Source organism: Toxotes jaculatrix, chromosome 16, assembly GCF_017976425.1.
Source record: "Toxotes jaculatrix isolate fToxJac2 chromosome 16, fToxJac2.pri, whole genome shotgun sequence".
In the NCBI taxonomy this organism is placed as follows: Eukaryota; Metazoa; Chordata; class Actinopteri; family Toxotidae; genus Toxotes; species Toxotes jaculatrix.
The window spans coordinates 17,056,574-17,073,682 of record NC_054409.1 but is presented as its reverse complement, the minus strand read 5'-3'; the positions used below and the strand labels follow the sequence as shown (position 1 = coordinate 17,073,682).

Sequence of the window (17,109 nt, the reverse complement as noted above, 5' to 3'; positions counted from 1 at the left end):
ATTGGCAACAAGGAAATACAGCTACAAAAGTGACAATTAAGGTGCCCTACTGTAATTGCATTTATAACACCTCAAGGGTTCAATACCATCCACATTCTATAATTTCTCCAGCAATCAACACAATTAAAATGAGCTTCCACAAATTAGCAGGTTCCTGGTATTTGTCAGTGTAATTAAAGTTACACTATACATAACGTTACTGCTCCAAGGACAGGTAAGGAGATATTCAGAGTAAATCGAAAACACAGTAACAACATTTGGATGGTTATGGATGTATGATCCTTGCAGGTCAGACTTGCAGGTCTCTTCGCTTGGATGTTTCTGTACGCTGGCTATTACACAGTCATGACAACTTTCAGTGTCCTTTGATTGGTGCATTTCTATCATAATTCATCCAACCAGATGTTGAATCCTGCCCACTGGTCTTGATGGATGAATATGACAGATTTTAGAAAACAATCCTGCCACTATTCAAATGAAAATGGAAACTGGCATTTCCATTTAATTTTTATATGATAGGCACTAAAACCAAGACATATTTCACATTCAGATGTGAAAGCACAGTTTGCATTTTCATTTTCAAATTTAGGTTGTACACTGTCTGCCAATGCAGCATCTCATTTCACAATCAACATGACAGGGTTATGTCTGCAAATGGAGTTTTTGACAGTGGTGTAAAATGGCTGAGTGCAAGTAAGAAGCTTCATAATTATCTCTCATGTGATGCTTATGTTGCAATGCAATGGCCAAACAAATATATGCTAGCACATATTTCTAGGGTAGATTACTTTGTAACGTGAGCACCGTATTTCTTCTGCTCCCTGGCAATCAGTATGACAAAGATAAAACTGTTGTCAGTGTGATAACTTTCGAGAGCTGTATAATCGTATCTCTTTGTGTAACTAATGTAAACCTCTATGGAGTGTTTTGGCGTCTGATGATTAGTCAAACTAGACTTCCTGGTCTCACCAGTACCTGAAGCAAAACACCCCCACCGCCCCCTTGCATCTTTTTTTATCATAGAGCTGTTTTTGGTCTGAACGCCCACTTCGTCAGAACTACGGAAGGCTTGTTCTAGCCGCGCTCCCAAAATACTCTCTTCAACTCGAAGCACTCCTCCACAACACTACAGCCAAACTTCTTCTATACCTGCAATCCTTCAATGCAGGATATTTTACAAACCATACTAACTGGGAACGCCACGCTTGTTATCAGCTGACTTGGCTTAAATTTCCTCAGTTGGTTTTAAAATACAGGCTTGTCATGAACAGCAATAGGGCATTATGGTAGCCAAGCCAATCGGACAAGCCTGGTCTCGTGTGGGCTCGATTATTATAACTCCATATCATTACTGTGTTGCCCTCAACCTGAGCTTTGAACTACTTTTACACACTGATGTGTTTTTTCTTAAGGGAATAACTGGTGACATATGTATGCATGCATATATAAAATGAATTGCTGCAAAAACAGGTTATGATTTGCCTAAGTTTGTTTTATCTTTACTTGCTGCTATGTTCTTTTGGGGCCACTTGGACTTCTCATAGAGGCAACTTATAGTTAAAAATACACATACAAATTGGCATGCCAGTCATTATCAAGTATAAGGTCCAGATATGTGACATCTAATAAAAAATGCTTTCCAGCATACTCCACCCTCTTGAGAATTTAATCTATCAGCATTTTCTTTTGCAAAGCAGCCTATCTGGCCTACTTATTAACACTGTCACAGACCTTTTGGTTACACTGGGTTTGTATTCCTCATACAGCATAAAAAAAATACAGTTGTTCCGTCTGCATGAGGATGATTGCTCTTTCTTTTCTCTCTGCCATGTTGATACTGTTGCCTTTAAGCGATGTGCACATTCACGTAATGATTGCTGAGAGGGCGTGTAGGAAGCTTTATAAATAACTCAAGTACTACTCTGAGGTAAGAGTATTTTTAGTTCTAATCAAACTTGCGCTGTGATTCCTGGGAGTGATGTTAAGATACCTGATAAATACAGGCGCTGGCAGATGATATACAATGCCATTAAAAGGAGCAACGTCCCCATACCTGCAACCGCCATTTATTTTCATAGGTAGTTTCAGGATTGCCTGTGTTGAATTAGAGGAACTGGTGTTGTCAGGCAATGAGGTTCCTTTGTGTCACTGTTTTGGCTGTGAGGGCGCAGGCTCAAATTGGCTCAGCGCAAAGCCCCCCTCCACTCAAAAATGTGTTTTGCTTATTGTTACTGCAGTCGGACGTTTGACCTTCACTGTGCAGAATGGCGTATGTGCAGAGTTTGTTTTTACTTACATCTGCTGAGGGGGGAAATGTTCTCTGCGCTCACCTCAAGCCTCAGTTTAATGTGTACATACCAGCAGGATTTTGTCACATCACAACTAGCCTGGAAGCCAATCATGGTCCAACATGCAACAAATGTGACGTGGAAACGTGAAACTTCCAGTGCACATTTTGTGTGAGAATTGTTTTTTCATTTAAGTAGAAGAAATCTACAGTGCCCAGCAGTTTAAAATTTGAATTTACAAAACATTAACAAGAGTTTTTAACCTGAATTTACTCAGAATTTACTCTGGGAATCTAAATTTCTTCTAAGTTCAACAAGTGAGCAACACAGTTGTTTCTGTGAATATTAAAGGGCGTAAACTGCTCCCTGTCTGCTAAATTACAAACATGTTTCCAAGTTATAAAACTGCGGACCAAGGATTTATCTTCCTTGGCAAAGGCAAAAGGACCAAAACATAAACACATCTATATTTTTTAGGTCTACATGAGCAAAACAGCTGAGCAAGAATAATAAAAATTCTGCAGAACTTTCCAGAGAATCATCATTATGTATATTTCACAAAATAAATGCAATCCCATACAGTTATGCATAGACTGTCAGTAGCAGATGCTTCAACTAAGTACAGACATCAACTTTAATTATCACTTTGAGCACAGACAGGGCAGAAACTGAAAGTCTGCTCACTAATTCATTTGCACTGTTTGTGTTGACAAGACATCAACCTGATATCTGCAGACAGCTGTTGGCTAGTGTTAGCTACCCGACAGGGACATACTGAATGAAGTAGAATCCACACACTCTTCTGTCGACTTCCACGGCTTCACATCTCATAGCCAGAGATAATATCTCCTCAACAAACACAAACAGAGCTCAGATAAGTGTGCAGTCTTTTTTTTTTTTCAGTCTAACCCTCCAGTCCACATAGACTGTAATTACTCATTATTCATTAGTCACAGTTTACAGGACTGTCATGACTCAAGGCGGCTCGTATAGCCATCTATCATCTACATTTCTTTTTAATTAAAATAACCTTTTTGTGCACGTTGTAATAACTCAATTTCCAGCTGGAAGACATTTCACACATCATGCAGCCTGAACTGAAGCACTACAAATAACCGCTACCTACACATAACATTTAGCACATACGTACAGTATTGGCAAAAGTTTTAGAACAGTCCCATTTTTCCAGTTTTTATTGAAATATAAGCAGTTCAAGCCCAGTGAATCATTTTAGATGGTACAAAGGTAAGTGTTAAGCTACCAAAAGTAAAAAGAAAAAAAAAGGTTATGTCACCAAAAACTGAAAAAAATCAGGCCTTTTTCAGGGATTAAGAAGTTGGTTAATTTGTAGCTTTCCTGCAACAATGGTAGTAAATTAGGCCTTTAAAGTTAATGCATACTATTCCTACAGGTGCCCCAACTTCTGGTGATTACTAACAAACCCTTTCTCTGTACAAGGGCAGTGTTTGAAGAAACTGTGGAGAAAGTGGTACTACATATTGTTATCAGAATGGTAAGAAACAGGCAAGTAGACAAAAGAAGACAGACTAGTTGGTCAGGGGTCCTTCCTACAGCAAGATAATGGCCCAAAACATTAGAAGAAAAGAACTAGATGCTGGCTTCACATGATGAACTGGACAGAAGCTGAAAGTAAAACAACCAACAAGTGCAACACATTTGTGGGAACTTCTGAAACAGTTTTGGAATATTTTTTTCTGAGCAATGTTTGATTTCCATTGTATGACATAAAATGTCAAAAGGGTGTTCAGCTGCTGAATGACACAAAATATGTAGTTCAACAAGAAGATTCCACAATTCTTTGTTTTTAAAATCTCCAATTGTTTATTTGCTCTATGCTTTAATTTCAAAGACACTGAGACACAGATTTACGTACATTTAAGCAATAGCTGGAAAAAGAGGTTGTGAAACTTTTGACTGGTAGGGTACATGTTTACTGAGAAAAGGTACAAATGCAAAGATCGATCTTGGGATCATTCGAACAATAAAAATCACAATTTAAAAATCAATTTTTCAGAACATCAGAACACTGTGTTAACACATGGCATTACTGAGCCAGAAATGTTGAGGAAACGTTACATGCTGCCCAATACCAGAAAAGTAAAGAGACAAGACTGACAGGAGAGAGGAAGCAGGATGGAAAGCAAAACCCAGGACAATGAGGGTACATGATATGGCTTTTAGCCTGCTAAGTCAGTTAAAATGTGGTGCACTGTTTCAGTCTTCTGTATGAAAATCTAAATGATATCTGGTAAAACAGCATAATGTCTGTTAAATGACCCAAGTATGCAATCAACAGATTGTGCTGGCATGCTGATAAACTTGAGTGTGTTTGAGTGTGCAAAAGTGTACTCACTGTTGGGTGTCTGGGGTAGGCCATCGGCAACCATGGACTCTGATTCTATAAAAGTATACGAGAAATAGGAAACAGTCAGCCTTGTAGAAACCTTTATGGCCGAATGGATGAACGCAACTGTGTGTTCACGTCACCTTGAGTTAAAATTGTTATCTCTCAGATTAAAATCATTCAGAGGCCCCCCAAAAAAGGATAATAATTAGTTAAATAAATACAATTCCTGGCCAAACCAGGGCATGTATGACTCATGTAGAGGAAGTGAATAATTTTAGGACCATACTGTCAAGAGAAAAACAGAGCGAGCAGTCAGTTATTGTTTGACTTTTCATTAAGATGACGTACATTCATAATAAAAGCTATAGTGTCTTACCTCTGTGTGCCCTGACGTGTGTCTGAAAGCAGTTATAATACTTGTACTTCTTCCCGCATACCCCACATACATAGGAACCTGCATGAGAATTCAAAGCAGTGTCATAAAAACAAAGCAACGATATTATCAGGGGTATATACATATAGCATATTTGACTGTCATAAAATTTAAGATCTTAGTTCTCTCCTGTCTGCTTCACAACCCCCATTACAACTACTGTGATTATCTATCTGTGAGTTACTTCTCTGAGTAAAACCATATTATTACCAACAACCAGTTAATGTTCTTTGCTCTTTTGCAGTTTTGAATTTGAGTCCATCCTTCAGCTTAAAATTAGTTGAGATTCCACTGAGATCTTTTCTCAGCTTTTGTTGCCTAAAAAGGGAAGAATTACTACAAATCTGATTAACTGATTCAATTACTGGGAATGTCCTGAGCCAAGATTGGTATCAGGGATAATCGAGGCATTTTTAACTGGTCAGTATCAGCTACATAAACCCAGCTTCCATTTCCAAGTCATTGTTTATAGTGCTTCAAATGTGAGATGTCAAAAATGCTAAATTGTGCTCCATTAAAAATGTTTTCAGACACGACTTGGAAATTTGATGTGCTGTTGAATTACTCTGAATTATAATGAGAGGGGATTTAATATTTTGTACACCTTATTTTTATTAAAGAGGGTAAACGAAATACTAGAGGCATTAGAACTTACTTGGAGGTATTACTGCAGGACTGTTGGAGTGCATTAGCTGTAGCTAGGTCTACCTAATAAAATCGTTACGGAAGCTGCACATGCACACATACCCAGTGAGTATGTGTGTATTTGTGCCAATGATTTCACCAAGGAATTTGCTGAGTGGGTGTGGGCAATATTAACAATAATCATTACCAACATCACGTGAAAGCATCAAGTTAGAAAATTAGCAAATGAGCAATTCAGAACACCTCTTCAAAAAGAAGCTCAACTCAAAATACAAATAAACACATTTTCTAAATTAGCCCGACTGGTCCAGTCTCTACTTACTTAGCACTTGGTCTTGGTTTTTATTCACCCAGGATACCGGTCTGTAAGATTTCAGCTGCCACCCCAATACTTGGATATGAAAGGAATTTTGTTTATGCTCACAGGATTGGAAAATTACATTTAAAAAAAATTTACCAGCAACAACAAGCTGTCGATAGTTTTCATATGGGTTATTTCTTCTGTAGAAAGTAGTTCCACTAAAAACTGTTCATAGCAAGATTTGTGGATTATTCTGAATACCCAGAACTTTGCTTCTGAAAAGAGACCCTGCTGCTAATTTTTTTTAAGCATTTTAAATGCTGTGCAGCCTGTTTTGATAGTCAGGGAGTAAGGCCAGGGTCTAGGGACACCAGGCCTGACCGAAGTCAGCAAATGCATGTATATACACACACCTATGCATGAGTCTGTGCTCTTCGTTGGAGGAGGAGTACCAAGGGCAAACATACCCTCGGTCTGAGCTCTACGGGATCCACCTCCACTTGCTCCTCCCTCACTTCCTCCAATGACAACACAGATCTCGGCAGGATTGGCATCACCAACTTTCCCGTTGCTCGTCTCCGAGGTCCCAGGCTCTTTCTTAACTGTGACAGGTGGTGGACTAGGATTCTTGGTCGTTGAGGCTAAGGTTGGTGAGGGGCCATCTGTGGCTGCACTCCCACTGTCCGCCTGCTCCTTCACAGAACTGGGTGCCTCTTGTGCACTCATGACTCCGCCTCCTCTGAGCCTCGGCTTCTGTATGACGGAAAGACACAGAAAAAGACTTTATGGTCCTGTAACAATGTACAGTCTTGATTCAAGCATAATAGTATCTAAGCATAGTATCAGCTCTGCCAGGTCAAACATAAATATTTTGTCGTGGAACACTACAGCACAACCAATATCAGAGGGAAAAAGGCAGTGACTATACGTCAGCTTTGTTTTGAGTGAAGTGCCTAAAAGTAATAAGCTGCATCTGACAACTATAGAAAGCCTAAAAAAAACAACAAATTGTGAGACAGCCACACCTCTTTTTTTTTCTAAATACAGTCAAGAGATGTGTGAGCTGAAAATGCACAGGAGACACCTGTGACACTGTAATTTTGAGGACAGGAAAAAACAGAGAAAATTTTGTGCTGCTAGCAATGAAGAACAAAGTGGCTTAACTGTTCTTAAGTGACCTTTGATGGCATAAATTCCACAGCTTTGTGGCACCCAAATGCTCTAATTTCAGAAATATCCAAATTACACAACTTGCCACTTCAGCACAAGGCTATAAAAGGCCTTGTCAAGAGAATGTGCTCAAAATGCAACCAAGCAAAACAGAGTTATGCCAGGATGACTGATATTATGGAAAGAGGGAAAATTGGTCTTCTATTAATAGCACACCAATACAGCAACAACAAGCCTTTTCATAGCCCTAATACACCTTTCTTTGGACATGACACACAACCATCAATCCTCAGCAAACAGGCCCACGGACTGGACAATGCTGAGACAAAACATTTAAATAGCTTAGTTTCATCAGTAGAAAAATTAAAAGTACTGTCAGCTAAGTCATGCAGTGTGTGTAACACTTTACGGTCCTTGTGCAAGGTTGTGCAAATTGTGTGTTTTGTAGATTTCCTAATAGCTTATACAAGCTTTGTTTGGAACAAGCTTAAACTGCTTTTTTTTTTTTTTTTTTTTTTAAGCTGGTTTGTATGTACAAATGTAAATTTGTGCACAATTTCATGAAAATGTAGTCAATGTTTGTAACTTGTCATGAACCAATTGTAGAGCAAGGGAAGTCTGACCTACTGGTAGCCCTACAGTAAAGGTCAGAGGATCATCAAAGCCAGCAGGACTCATCCTCTGGGGCCAAATTATCATGGCAAACCATCCATTTAATGGCAAACATTTAAGTTTTTAGCTTGAGTGTTTCCATTTTAACTTTTCCATTATGGTCATTTTCTATTTTCAGCTTCATTGAAGAGTATTTCCTTTTCAGTTTTTAATTGCCATTTTCAGTGAGCATTGCTAAAGCATTTTTGTTTGTATTTCCTGTTTCAAGGTATTTCCATTACAGGTTTTTCAATTTCCTTTTCCATTAGTCTTGTCACAGTGTCTGGTTTCACCAGTGGCATAAGGTGCGCAACAAGTGTGTACATCTGTGTAATTTCATCCATCGTCCAGAAAGTAGTCAACAAGTTGCATTTAAATTCACAGGTTATCTGTGGGAGCTTGTTAAGCATTTTAACACTGTTGAATAAAGTAATTACTGTTATTGAAAGGAGCAAATGTCTCACAACTACTGTACCTGACTACAGAAATGAGCCGGACTCCTGCTCAGTGATATTAACTTAAATTATAAGCCAGGTTCACACTGCTTTAATCAGAGGTTCAAAACCACAACTTTAGGCCACAGATGTTTAGACTCAATGGCCACATCCCCCACACAGTTCTTTCTACACTGGTATAAACCTACTCAAATCAAAGCTGCAACTTCAATGTAGGATCCATTTTCTTTCCAAATACAATGTGCTAGAGAACAGAGCCTGAACAACAAAAAATGTGCAACTGCTCAAATACTTACAGTCTGAACTGTACTTAATCAGACATTAAGAAATAAATAAATACAGAAAAAAGAAAGATTAATGAATGAAAGATTAAAATGAAATGATTAAATAATCCACTAAACATTCAAACTAAGTTCATCATTATGAAATACTACTTCACTGTTTATTTTCACAACAGCAGTTTACTGCAGGTCAGTTTTATTTCATCCCAGCAGTTTTTATTTCAAAATGTCCTTTCTCCTAAGTTTGTTTTTATTTCACAATGCCACTTTTCATCTTTCTTTCAGTCAAGACAAACAGAACAAAGCAAAGCTACGTGATAGGCTGTCCTCTCAACAAACCAAAGCAACAAACAATCACATATGATTATTTATTCATAATGCCTTGTTTATTTATTCAATATATAACACTCTGGGTCTCCATACAAGAGCAGCAGGCATATACCACAGTCTGAAGAGTAAATGCATTACTGTACAGTCTGGGTAATATGTATGGATTCATAATTATTTTTATCTATACCTAGATATCAAAGAAACATTTAGAAATTGTGACACTTGTAGTGTCATGAATGCAACAGTCACACTAAAAAGAAAAGTACATTTTAGCACTGCTACAAAAAGAGAATGTATGAACCAGATTTTTAACCTCATTTGGATGCAAGAATTCACACAGAAATCTTTTGGGTCAGCAAAGTTAAGTCACCCATTTATTGTCTACGCAGCAGTGCCAAATTTTACATCTCAGTGACATGATAAATTAAATAGTCAGTTCTACATTTTTTTCTAGCTTTAGGACTGAACAGCCATATGGAACAATTGAATTCTTGAAATAGCGGGCATTCCCCTTTAAGAACCTTGTTCAATGATGCCTCAAATTCTGCTGCAGAAGGGCATTTTCATATTTAAGATCAATGGTGGAGTTAAGGCAAGAAAATGCTTCTAAATGTTTTGTTTCAAGGTAATTGGAGCTCAAGTTGTATGTGTACATATCTCTGTTTTACTAAATATCATTCAAGCATTGCATTACAAAACATATCTATAACAGAAGCTATCCTTTCCTGGTGTTTGTCTCTAAAAATTGCTCCTTACAAGGCCTGTTGCAGTGGGCAGTATCACCAGTGGGACACGGTCCACAATACTACATCGTGAATACTGTGATTGCTCATTCATACACTATGGAAACAAAAGTGATATCCACAAAAATAAATAGCACCTGCGAGTGAAAAGGGATGCCATTTTAACATTTTCTGACTCATGGAGAAAGAGATGATGTAATTCCATTATAGCAGTGAATTTGTTAACCAAAATAAATACAACTGCTCCAAGATGGCAGTAGTTTGAGTGCAGCCTTGAGCCAGCTTCTGTCAACAGGCAAGTTTGCTCGGTGTATAAGGGACATTTAAATTTTGGGAGGCCCATTTTTCATTTTTACTAGACCTGCAGTATCTAGACTGACAAGCTTAACAACAGTATGAACTGTATGGCTGTTTTTTTTTTTTTAATAAGCCATTTTAAAAACAACTGGCTATGTTTTTACAATCTTGTTCCTCCTGAAAATGCTGTGTGAAATGTGTGTTACTGTGTAAATTTAACAGACAGTCACGAAAAATACAGTAAAAGCCAGGCTTCTCTGTCTCAGCATTTTTTTTCCCCAAACGTAGCCTAAGGGAAGCAATTTCAAAGTCAACAACACCGGTATTTGACAGTGTTCTGGCAGAACTTACACTGGTATGAAAATTTTCTACCGTGACAAGTCTAATCCCTCACACATACAAAAAGCAATGTGTCATCATTGTTCTGTTATGTATGATAGAGTAAAGGCCTTCTGTCAGCTTAAATTCTAGTCAAAACAAATAAAGACAGCACAAATATAGCAGCTCTTAACTCTGATGCATTTATCATTCGTTCATAAATTATTAACAGTAAAGGAAATGCATTGATAACGTCACTTATTGGATTAAGTTGAGTTTTTCAAAGCTGTGGAGTAAAGGTCATATCAAAGGCTTTTTTAAGGTCAATGTCAGTCACAAAGTGTTATAATTAGGATCAGCTGATATGATCTCAATCAGCAACAGCTTCCTTTTCTTAAACTTTTTTTTTTTTTTTTACATTAAGTTTCAACATAAGAAGCCTAAAGAAGCATCCAACCACTAACCGTTACAATACCTGCTATTCAAACATACTACTACATTCCTCTAGGGGGTTAATCGTCTTTTAAAAATGACTCATTACATCTCATTACCAGTGGCAAAAAGTAACTAAGCAGATTTACTCAAAACTGTACTGTATTAAAAATATGCCCTGATGTTTCTACTTCACTTCAGTATTTCTATTTTCTATTACTTTAGACTTCTACTCCACTACATTTTGAGCAACATCTTGTACTCTTTGCTCCACTACATTTTTCTGACTGCTGCAATTACTGCAGATTAATATTGTAGGTTAAAAACACATATAGTAAGCTTATAAACTACAACACATTGTCAGGATTAAAGCAGTGGCCTCAGTAGTGTCTGGCTGGGGCCCCTTGCCATGTTTAAGGGACATTACCCCACTAAACTTCTCACATGGTTTCATTTAAATAATTCTTTGAGCCACAAAGAGGTAAGACTATCCATTACTTCATAGAGAAAAAAGGAAAGATTAAAGTCCAAAAAACTAAAACAGATTTGTGCAGCAGAACTTTGTTTATTCTGCTTTGCTCTCCCATTAATCATCTCATGACCTCTCAGATTTATTTGGTGAACATTAGGAGGGGCCTGACCCCTGGGTTGCAAACCGCTGGACATAACTACATAATTGTATCTAAAGTATGAAAAATAGGTGCACCTCAAACAGCTACAACAGTAAAACACAGCTGACACACTGCTGCATTCGTATTAACATTGTAATAATCTCATACATAGTAATAGATGAGTCATGGGGGACATTTTAGTGCAGAACGAGTACTTCCCTTAGAAAAGGAACATGATATTGGCACAATTTGCTCACAACACACTAATAAAAGATCCCAGAGCTCACTAAGCACTAGCAGCCTGTTCTGTAGCTGACAGGAGTCAGTCGGTGGACTGGAGTCCCACATGGACACACTCCCATAGTGGGCAACAGGGCCATCTTAAGCCTGTGTGGGGCTAGAGAGGACCACAAGCTGCCTCTGGACAGCTGTGAGAAGGAGATCAAGCAGTGAGATCAATAATGGAGTGACAATTCTTTGCTTCTGTTTGGATATCCACTGATATTGACTGGCTCCTGATTGATCGGAGTATCCCTACTGATCAATTGCTGAAAATTAAGTGACTTTTGCCAACTGTAACCAAACAAAATAATGGCAAGGACACATGTGTGTCTGAAATAGAGCAATCCCTTTGTCATGCATGTTATATTTCCTGTGCAACATTTTGAATGCATACCCTGACTACATGAAATGCCTATTGTGGCCTTGTTTTTCCTCTAATTAAAGTCAAAATGCAAAATTAGCCATCTGGCCTTCTGTTCTTTCAGTCTGAAGCTTCTGATATACTGTAACCTACAGCACTATGGCAGAATGAAAATCTAAACCAGATGTACATTTGCTTGATGTTCGTTACGATGCATAACCTAAACCAACTAAAACAAAAGGCCAACAGAGAAGATAAACACTACTACAAGACCAGGAAATATGGTTAAATCAGCAAATGTTATTTGCATATCAAGGATCTACAGATAGTATCAGTGTAACAGGCACTGAAATAAGCAGGCGTAGGTGGCATTGTGATTTATGTCAATTTATTAAACTAGTTTTCTTTGTAATTTGACCCAGCTGTGTTTTGAAATGTCAATGCATGCATATTAACCACAATATATTATATTACTGCACTAAATTTATCGAGGTTTACAGACTAAGGAGGTTAGGCATACAAGGAAAACATCTCTAGGACGTACCTCTGTTCAGAATTAGTCGAGGTACTTAAAATAATTGGCCTATATTTGGGCAGTACTGTATCTGCCTTTGCACAATAATGAAGTAAATCAATCACTGTGCTGGGTTAAAGCAAAAAAGAAAAAAATCTTGTGCTTCTAACTTAGAGGGATTTTCTTACTTTGAATTGTATCTTACTTTGCCAAAAAGAAATCACTGTGCTCTGAATGTTAAGTAGACTGGAATAGAGATTCCAAATATAAAATACAAATTTGTTTAAGGCTCATGAAAATGTTGCCACTCTGGAGGGATTAAAAATAGGAATCAGCTAAAATGGGGGATGGAGGGGGTCACTTCAATCACTGCTTTCACTGCATGTTTGTATTATCCAGAGCAGAGTCAGTGACTAGGAGCAAGGGTTGACCAAAACCTGTTTCACACTAAATGTTTTGCCTGCTTTTCCCTGTTTCTTTAATCAAATGCACATTTTCCTGTCCTCTGAAATAAATGTCTTCCAAGATGGTGTATGACCAATGATTTCAAAAAGCAATAATGCAGAGAAATGGATAAATCCCCCACCCCACCCCTCACACACAGACAGACACACACACACACACCCACACCCGGGATGCTATGGAAAAAGAAACTGTGTCATCTAGTAAAATTCCATCAGCATACACTCAAAAACCGCCATAAAAACCTTTTCAATCTATATGTTAATGCCACGAATTAAAATTTAATAACATGAGATATTGAAAAGCAGACTTGAATTATACAAAAATAAATCCTGAAAGATCAGGCCCCTAAAATTAGAAATTCAGGGCGGCATCCGGTCTGCTGCTAAACCCTTGTAGGCTGGCAGATTAAATTTTTGATGAAAATCAAAATTACACTGCACACTGACGCAGGCGCAGCAAACCTGGCACTATTGTGATTTATGGATTCATTAAACCCGCGGGAGTTTCACCCCTCCCCTTTTCACTCAAAGAAATGAGATTTGCTTTGCTGAAAATTTGTATTTTCAGAAAAGCTATTCAGGCTCTGCTCTACCTTCAGAAAATGGTCAAGGAAAAAAAGGAGCTTCTGTGTACATAACCACTGCACGTAAACAGGCCTAATTTTCATTGCTGCAGCAATTGAACGTCCTTATGCATTATTCATGAAACCAATAAGGTTCATTTTTACAAAGGAAGAGGCAGGAAAAATATGTGCAGAATGCACAGAATTTTTTTAATGCAGCAGCCCCAACCTCTGAAAAGCCTTTCCCTGGAGACTAATTTAAGTGGAGCCATTTTCAGACATTTTCAACATGCCATTATGAAAATAACAGAACATAAAATGTTCACTATGTTTAAAAAGGATGTATGTTTCTTCCGACGCAACTAAGCACAAATCATGAATCTGTAATTGTACATTAACAAAAAAGAACTGGCACGACATCAAAGACAGAAACTGTCTGTCAGAAACAGCCCTTACCCTTTAAGCAGAAAACAAAACCTCTGCACTAAGTTGATGACAATTAGAGCAGCAACTATGTTTCAGTCACTCTAACCCACAGACTGTGATATGATCCCTCACCATCTTGTGTTTATCAGATCCTGGAGGGACAAGTTTCACCCCTCTATCGAAACTATTCACTCCAAATATCCTCAGTGAAACAAAGCTTTTGTTCATGTACTGACAGACCAGCATTCCTCTTATGTTACTTAAAATGAGAACACTCCCACAAAAACAGTTCGCATTAACCAAATCAGGGTTTAAGGTGTTTTTCATTGCAACACTGCAGCATTATCCCTGAGAGCTTTATAACTTATTACTTGGTCCTTCAGGTATTCTGCATATAAACATTCCCATCACTTACAGAGTGATCCAACCCTATTAAACTCATGACACTGGTTGCCTCTCTTCAGTTCTGTACTTTAACTGAAACTGCTGCATTTTGATTAGACTTTCCAGGCAAAGGTCAGAATTTACACCCAGATTTTGCATACCAGCCATACAATTTCCACCAGCTCTCTGAATTTATACAGATTTGAAGGTCAGCATTAAAACTACCCACAGCAAAATGGCCTCCACAGTTTCCCTTACATTAAAATAAAAGCAAGCCATGCAAGATGGGAAACAGTTTGGCGTCTGCAGGATTAATATAAACAGTAGAGGCACTGGTTGTGATTGTTTTTCCTGCCCTCAAATTATGCTGACTTGGTCTTTCTTCTTCCAGTCCTGTTCACTTTGGATAGTTATTTTCCGCTTACACATTTCCAATCTCCAGAAATAAAAGCCCAAATTGTTCCATGTTTACCAAGCAGCAAATTATATCTGTATACACATCACAGCACACAAATACACATTCATACAAAAACAAGCAAGGAGACACAGAAAAATTGCAATTAACATGTATGTTAGACTGAAGAGATATAGGATATATAGGACTGAAGAGATATAGGATAGATTGGATGGATATTATTTGTTTTCACATGACAAGATTTCTCACATGAAAAACTTTTTTTTTAATGGTTAAACCTTTAACACAACAATTCAAGGCTGGAATATTCATTATAAAAGCAAGGAAAAAGGAAGAGAATAAACTTGCACAGTGCTTTGAATGCAGTTTTTGTAAAGGTCATTTTGCATTAATTAGCATGATAAGCCCATGGTGCGTCTCCATTTAATCTCTATATACGGAACACGTCTATTCATTTCAAAAGCTCCAATTCAATAAACAATTCTCAAAACTAGTCTCATTACAATTTTTCCTCTTTTTTTGTAATTTCTCAAAATGGCTGCCTACAGGTGGCGCCATTGACCCCCAGTTTTAAAATCCCCTATCCTCTTCCCAAAAATAAAAGTCGAAATGTATTTTTGACCAGACGACACTTCGGTGTTTTCTCTCGTCCGTCCACCGAGACTACCGAGCCGTCAAATACAAGCGAAAGTGACGGCGGTGTTGTGTGACTTTCAGAGGTGCAACTCCAGAGCTCTGCTCAAATTTGCAGGAAAATTCACAAAACATGGCTGCAGGAGGTTTTTGTGTTTCAGATTGTTCCTCCCCTCATCGTCCTTCATGTTGCCACTATCGCCTGGTCCCCCCTTGCTCCATAGGAATATACCCAGTGTTTCTAGCTAGGTGGTGTATATCTGACCAAAACTAGGTGCACAGACGACTAGTCAGCAGTTACACGGAAACTTCATTACGAAAATTCAGTCCGAAAAAAAAAGGGAAAAAAAAAAAAAAAAACATCAACAGATTAGGTCTATTTCGGATGGCTTCAAAGCCTGCACCTGGTTTAGTGGCAGGCAGTAGTGCAAACAGACAGACAGGTCTCGTTTATTACACGGTGGGGGGACAGAAACTTAGCATCCGCCACTGAAATTTCTCAAATTTAGGATTTCTAAATCAGAAAAAAGAAAACACAGCGGTTTGACATACCTCCAAAAACGATGCAGCTCATGCGAAACAGGCTCCCGCTCCCGAAATCTTCCCTCCCCGACCAGAGGTGACTACACAACTGCTTCCTCAAAAAAAAAAAAAAAAAAAATTGTGAATTAGTTATGAGAAATTCCAAATGTTAAAAATTTTCACCACGGCGTTTCTTCCTTCCTCCGCGACACGCTACGTTACATTTTAGTAAAGAGTAATGGCGTAATAAATTATGAATTTGCCGAGGTTTACTCAGTCCGTGCACCCTCTCCGTGTCTGCCTTGCACAGGGGGTTTGTGTTGCGGTTCCTCCTGTGGAAATTTTCGTCCGCCATATACAAGGGCAGATTCCGAAATTGCAGCGCCGGCCTGTGTATTAGCCTACACGAAAAAAAAAGAAAAAAAAAGAAAAAGGAAAAAAGTCTGGGAAGAAGGCAGAAAAAAAAAGAGGTTGGCCGACCATGAAGTTACACGGGGAAAAAAAAAAAGGAGACTGGAAATTACGCAGAGGAAAAAATTCTCATATGAACTAAGAACATTGCTACAGCAGGCTTTACTGTGGCTCTATACTGAAAGCTACCGAGACACTGGGCTGTTTGACTCAGATAGTGGCTTCTGATTAGGTTTATGTTTGATCCTGTTTAGCTCATGCCCAACTTCTGTGTAGAGAACGACGATAGGCTCCTGGTCAGATAAAGGGTGCAGGTGTTTCCTGGTGTTTTTATTGCTCCGAATTTAAATAAAGTTGCAGCCCTCCATGAGTTTGTTCCACAAAAAAAAAAAAAAAAAAAAAAAAAAAAAAAATACTGTTCAGGACTATTAATTAATCGTGCACAATTTATAAATTTCATACAATCTGTTTTCCAAAAAAGAGTGGCTGCTAAATCCACTAAAGCCTCAGATGTTAGTGCTGTTTACTAAGCAGTCTCTACATACGGTTTATGTTACGGTTACTTGTGAAGAGCAAGGTTTTGGTTGGCCAACAAATTTTGATTTCAAAACCCCTCTCAGAATTAACAATCTTTTTTTCTTCTTTTAAAATAGTTAAGTTTTTGTTTCCAGATGTATAAAGAACCATCTTGGACTTGTCAACTAATAATAATTAAAAAATAAATAAAAATAAATAAAAATAAATAAAAAGTGTTTCAAATAAACTTTATGAACAGGTACAGGCTGTAGGCCTACATGAGAAAGTTGATTTG

General features: G+C 38.0%; 1 protein-coding gene across 9 annotated transcripts in view; it reads right to left on the bottom strand.

Moving 5' to 3' along the window:
* The window catches only part of znf618 (zinc finger protein 618), a 30,873-nt gene extending 14,296 nt beyond the window's left edge, over window positions 1-16,577 (bottom strand). Inside the window, exons 1-6 of one of the 9 annotated variants that reach the window (XM_041058691.1) lie at window positions 16,161-16,576; window positions 15,918-15,999; window positions 6,449-6,788; window positions 6,057-6,125; window positions 5,033-5,110; window positions 4,663-4,707 (exon numbers count right to left, since the gene is read on the bottom strand). In XM_041058691.1, the coding sequence (XP_040914625.1) occupies window positions 4,663-4,707; window positions 5,033-5,110; window positions 6,057-6,125; window positions 6,449-6,761 (505 nt within the window). In that variant the 5' untranslated portion in view covers window positions 6,762-6,788; window positions 15,918-15,999; window positions 16,161-16,576. The other 8 variants (XM_041058690.1, XM_041058693.1, XM_041058694.1 and 5 more) reach the window with 8 other exon arrangements.
* Window positions 16,578-17,109: the final 532 nt, after the last annotated feature.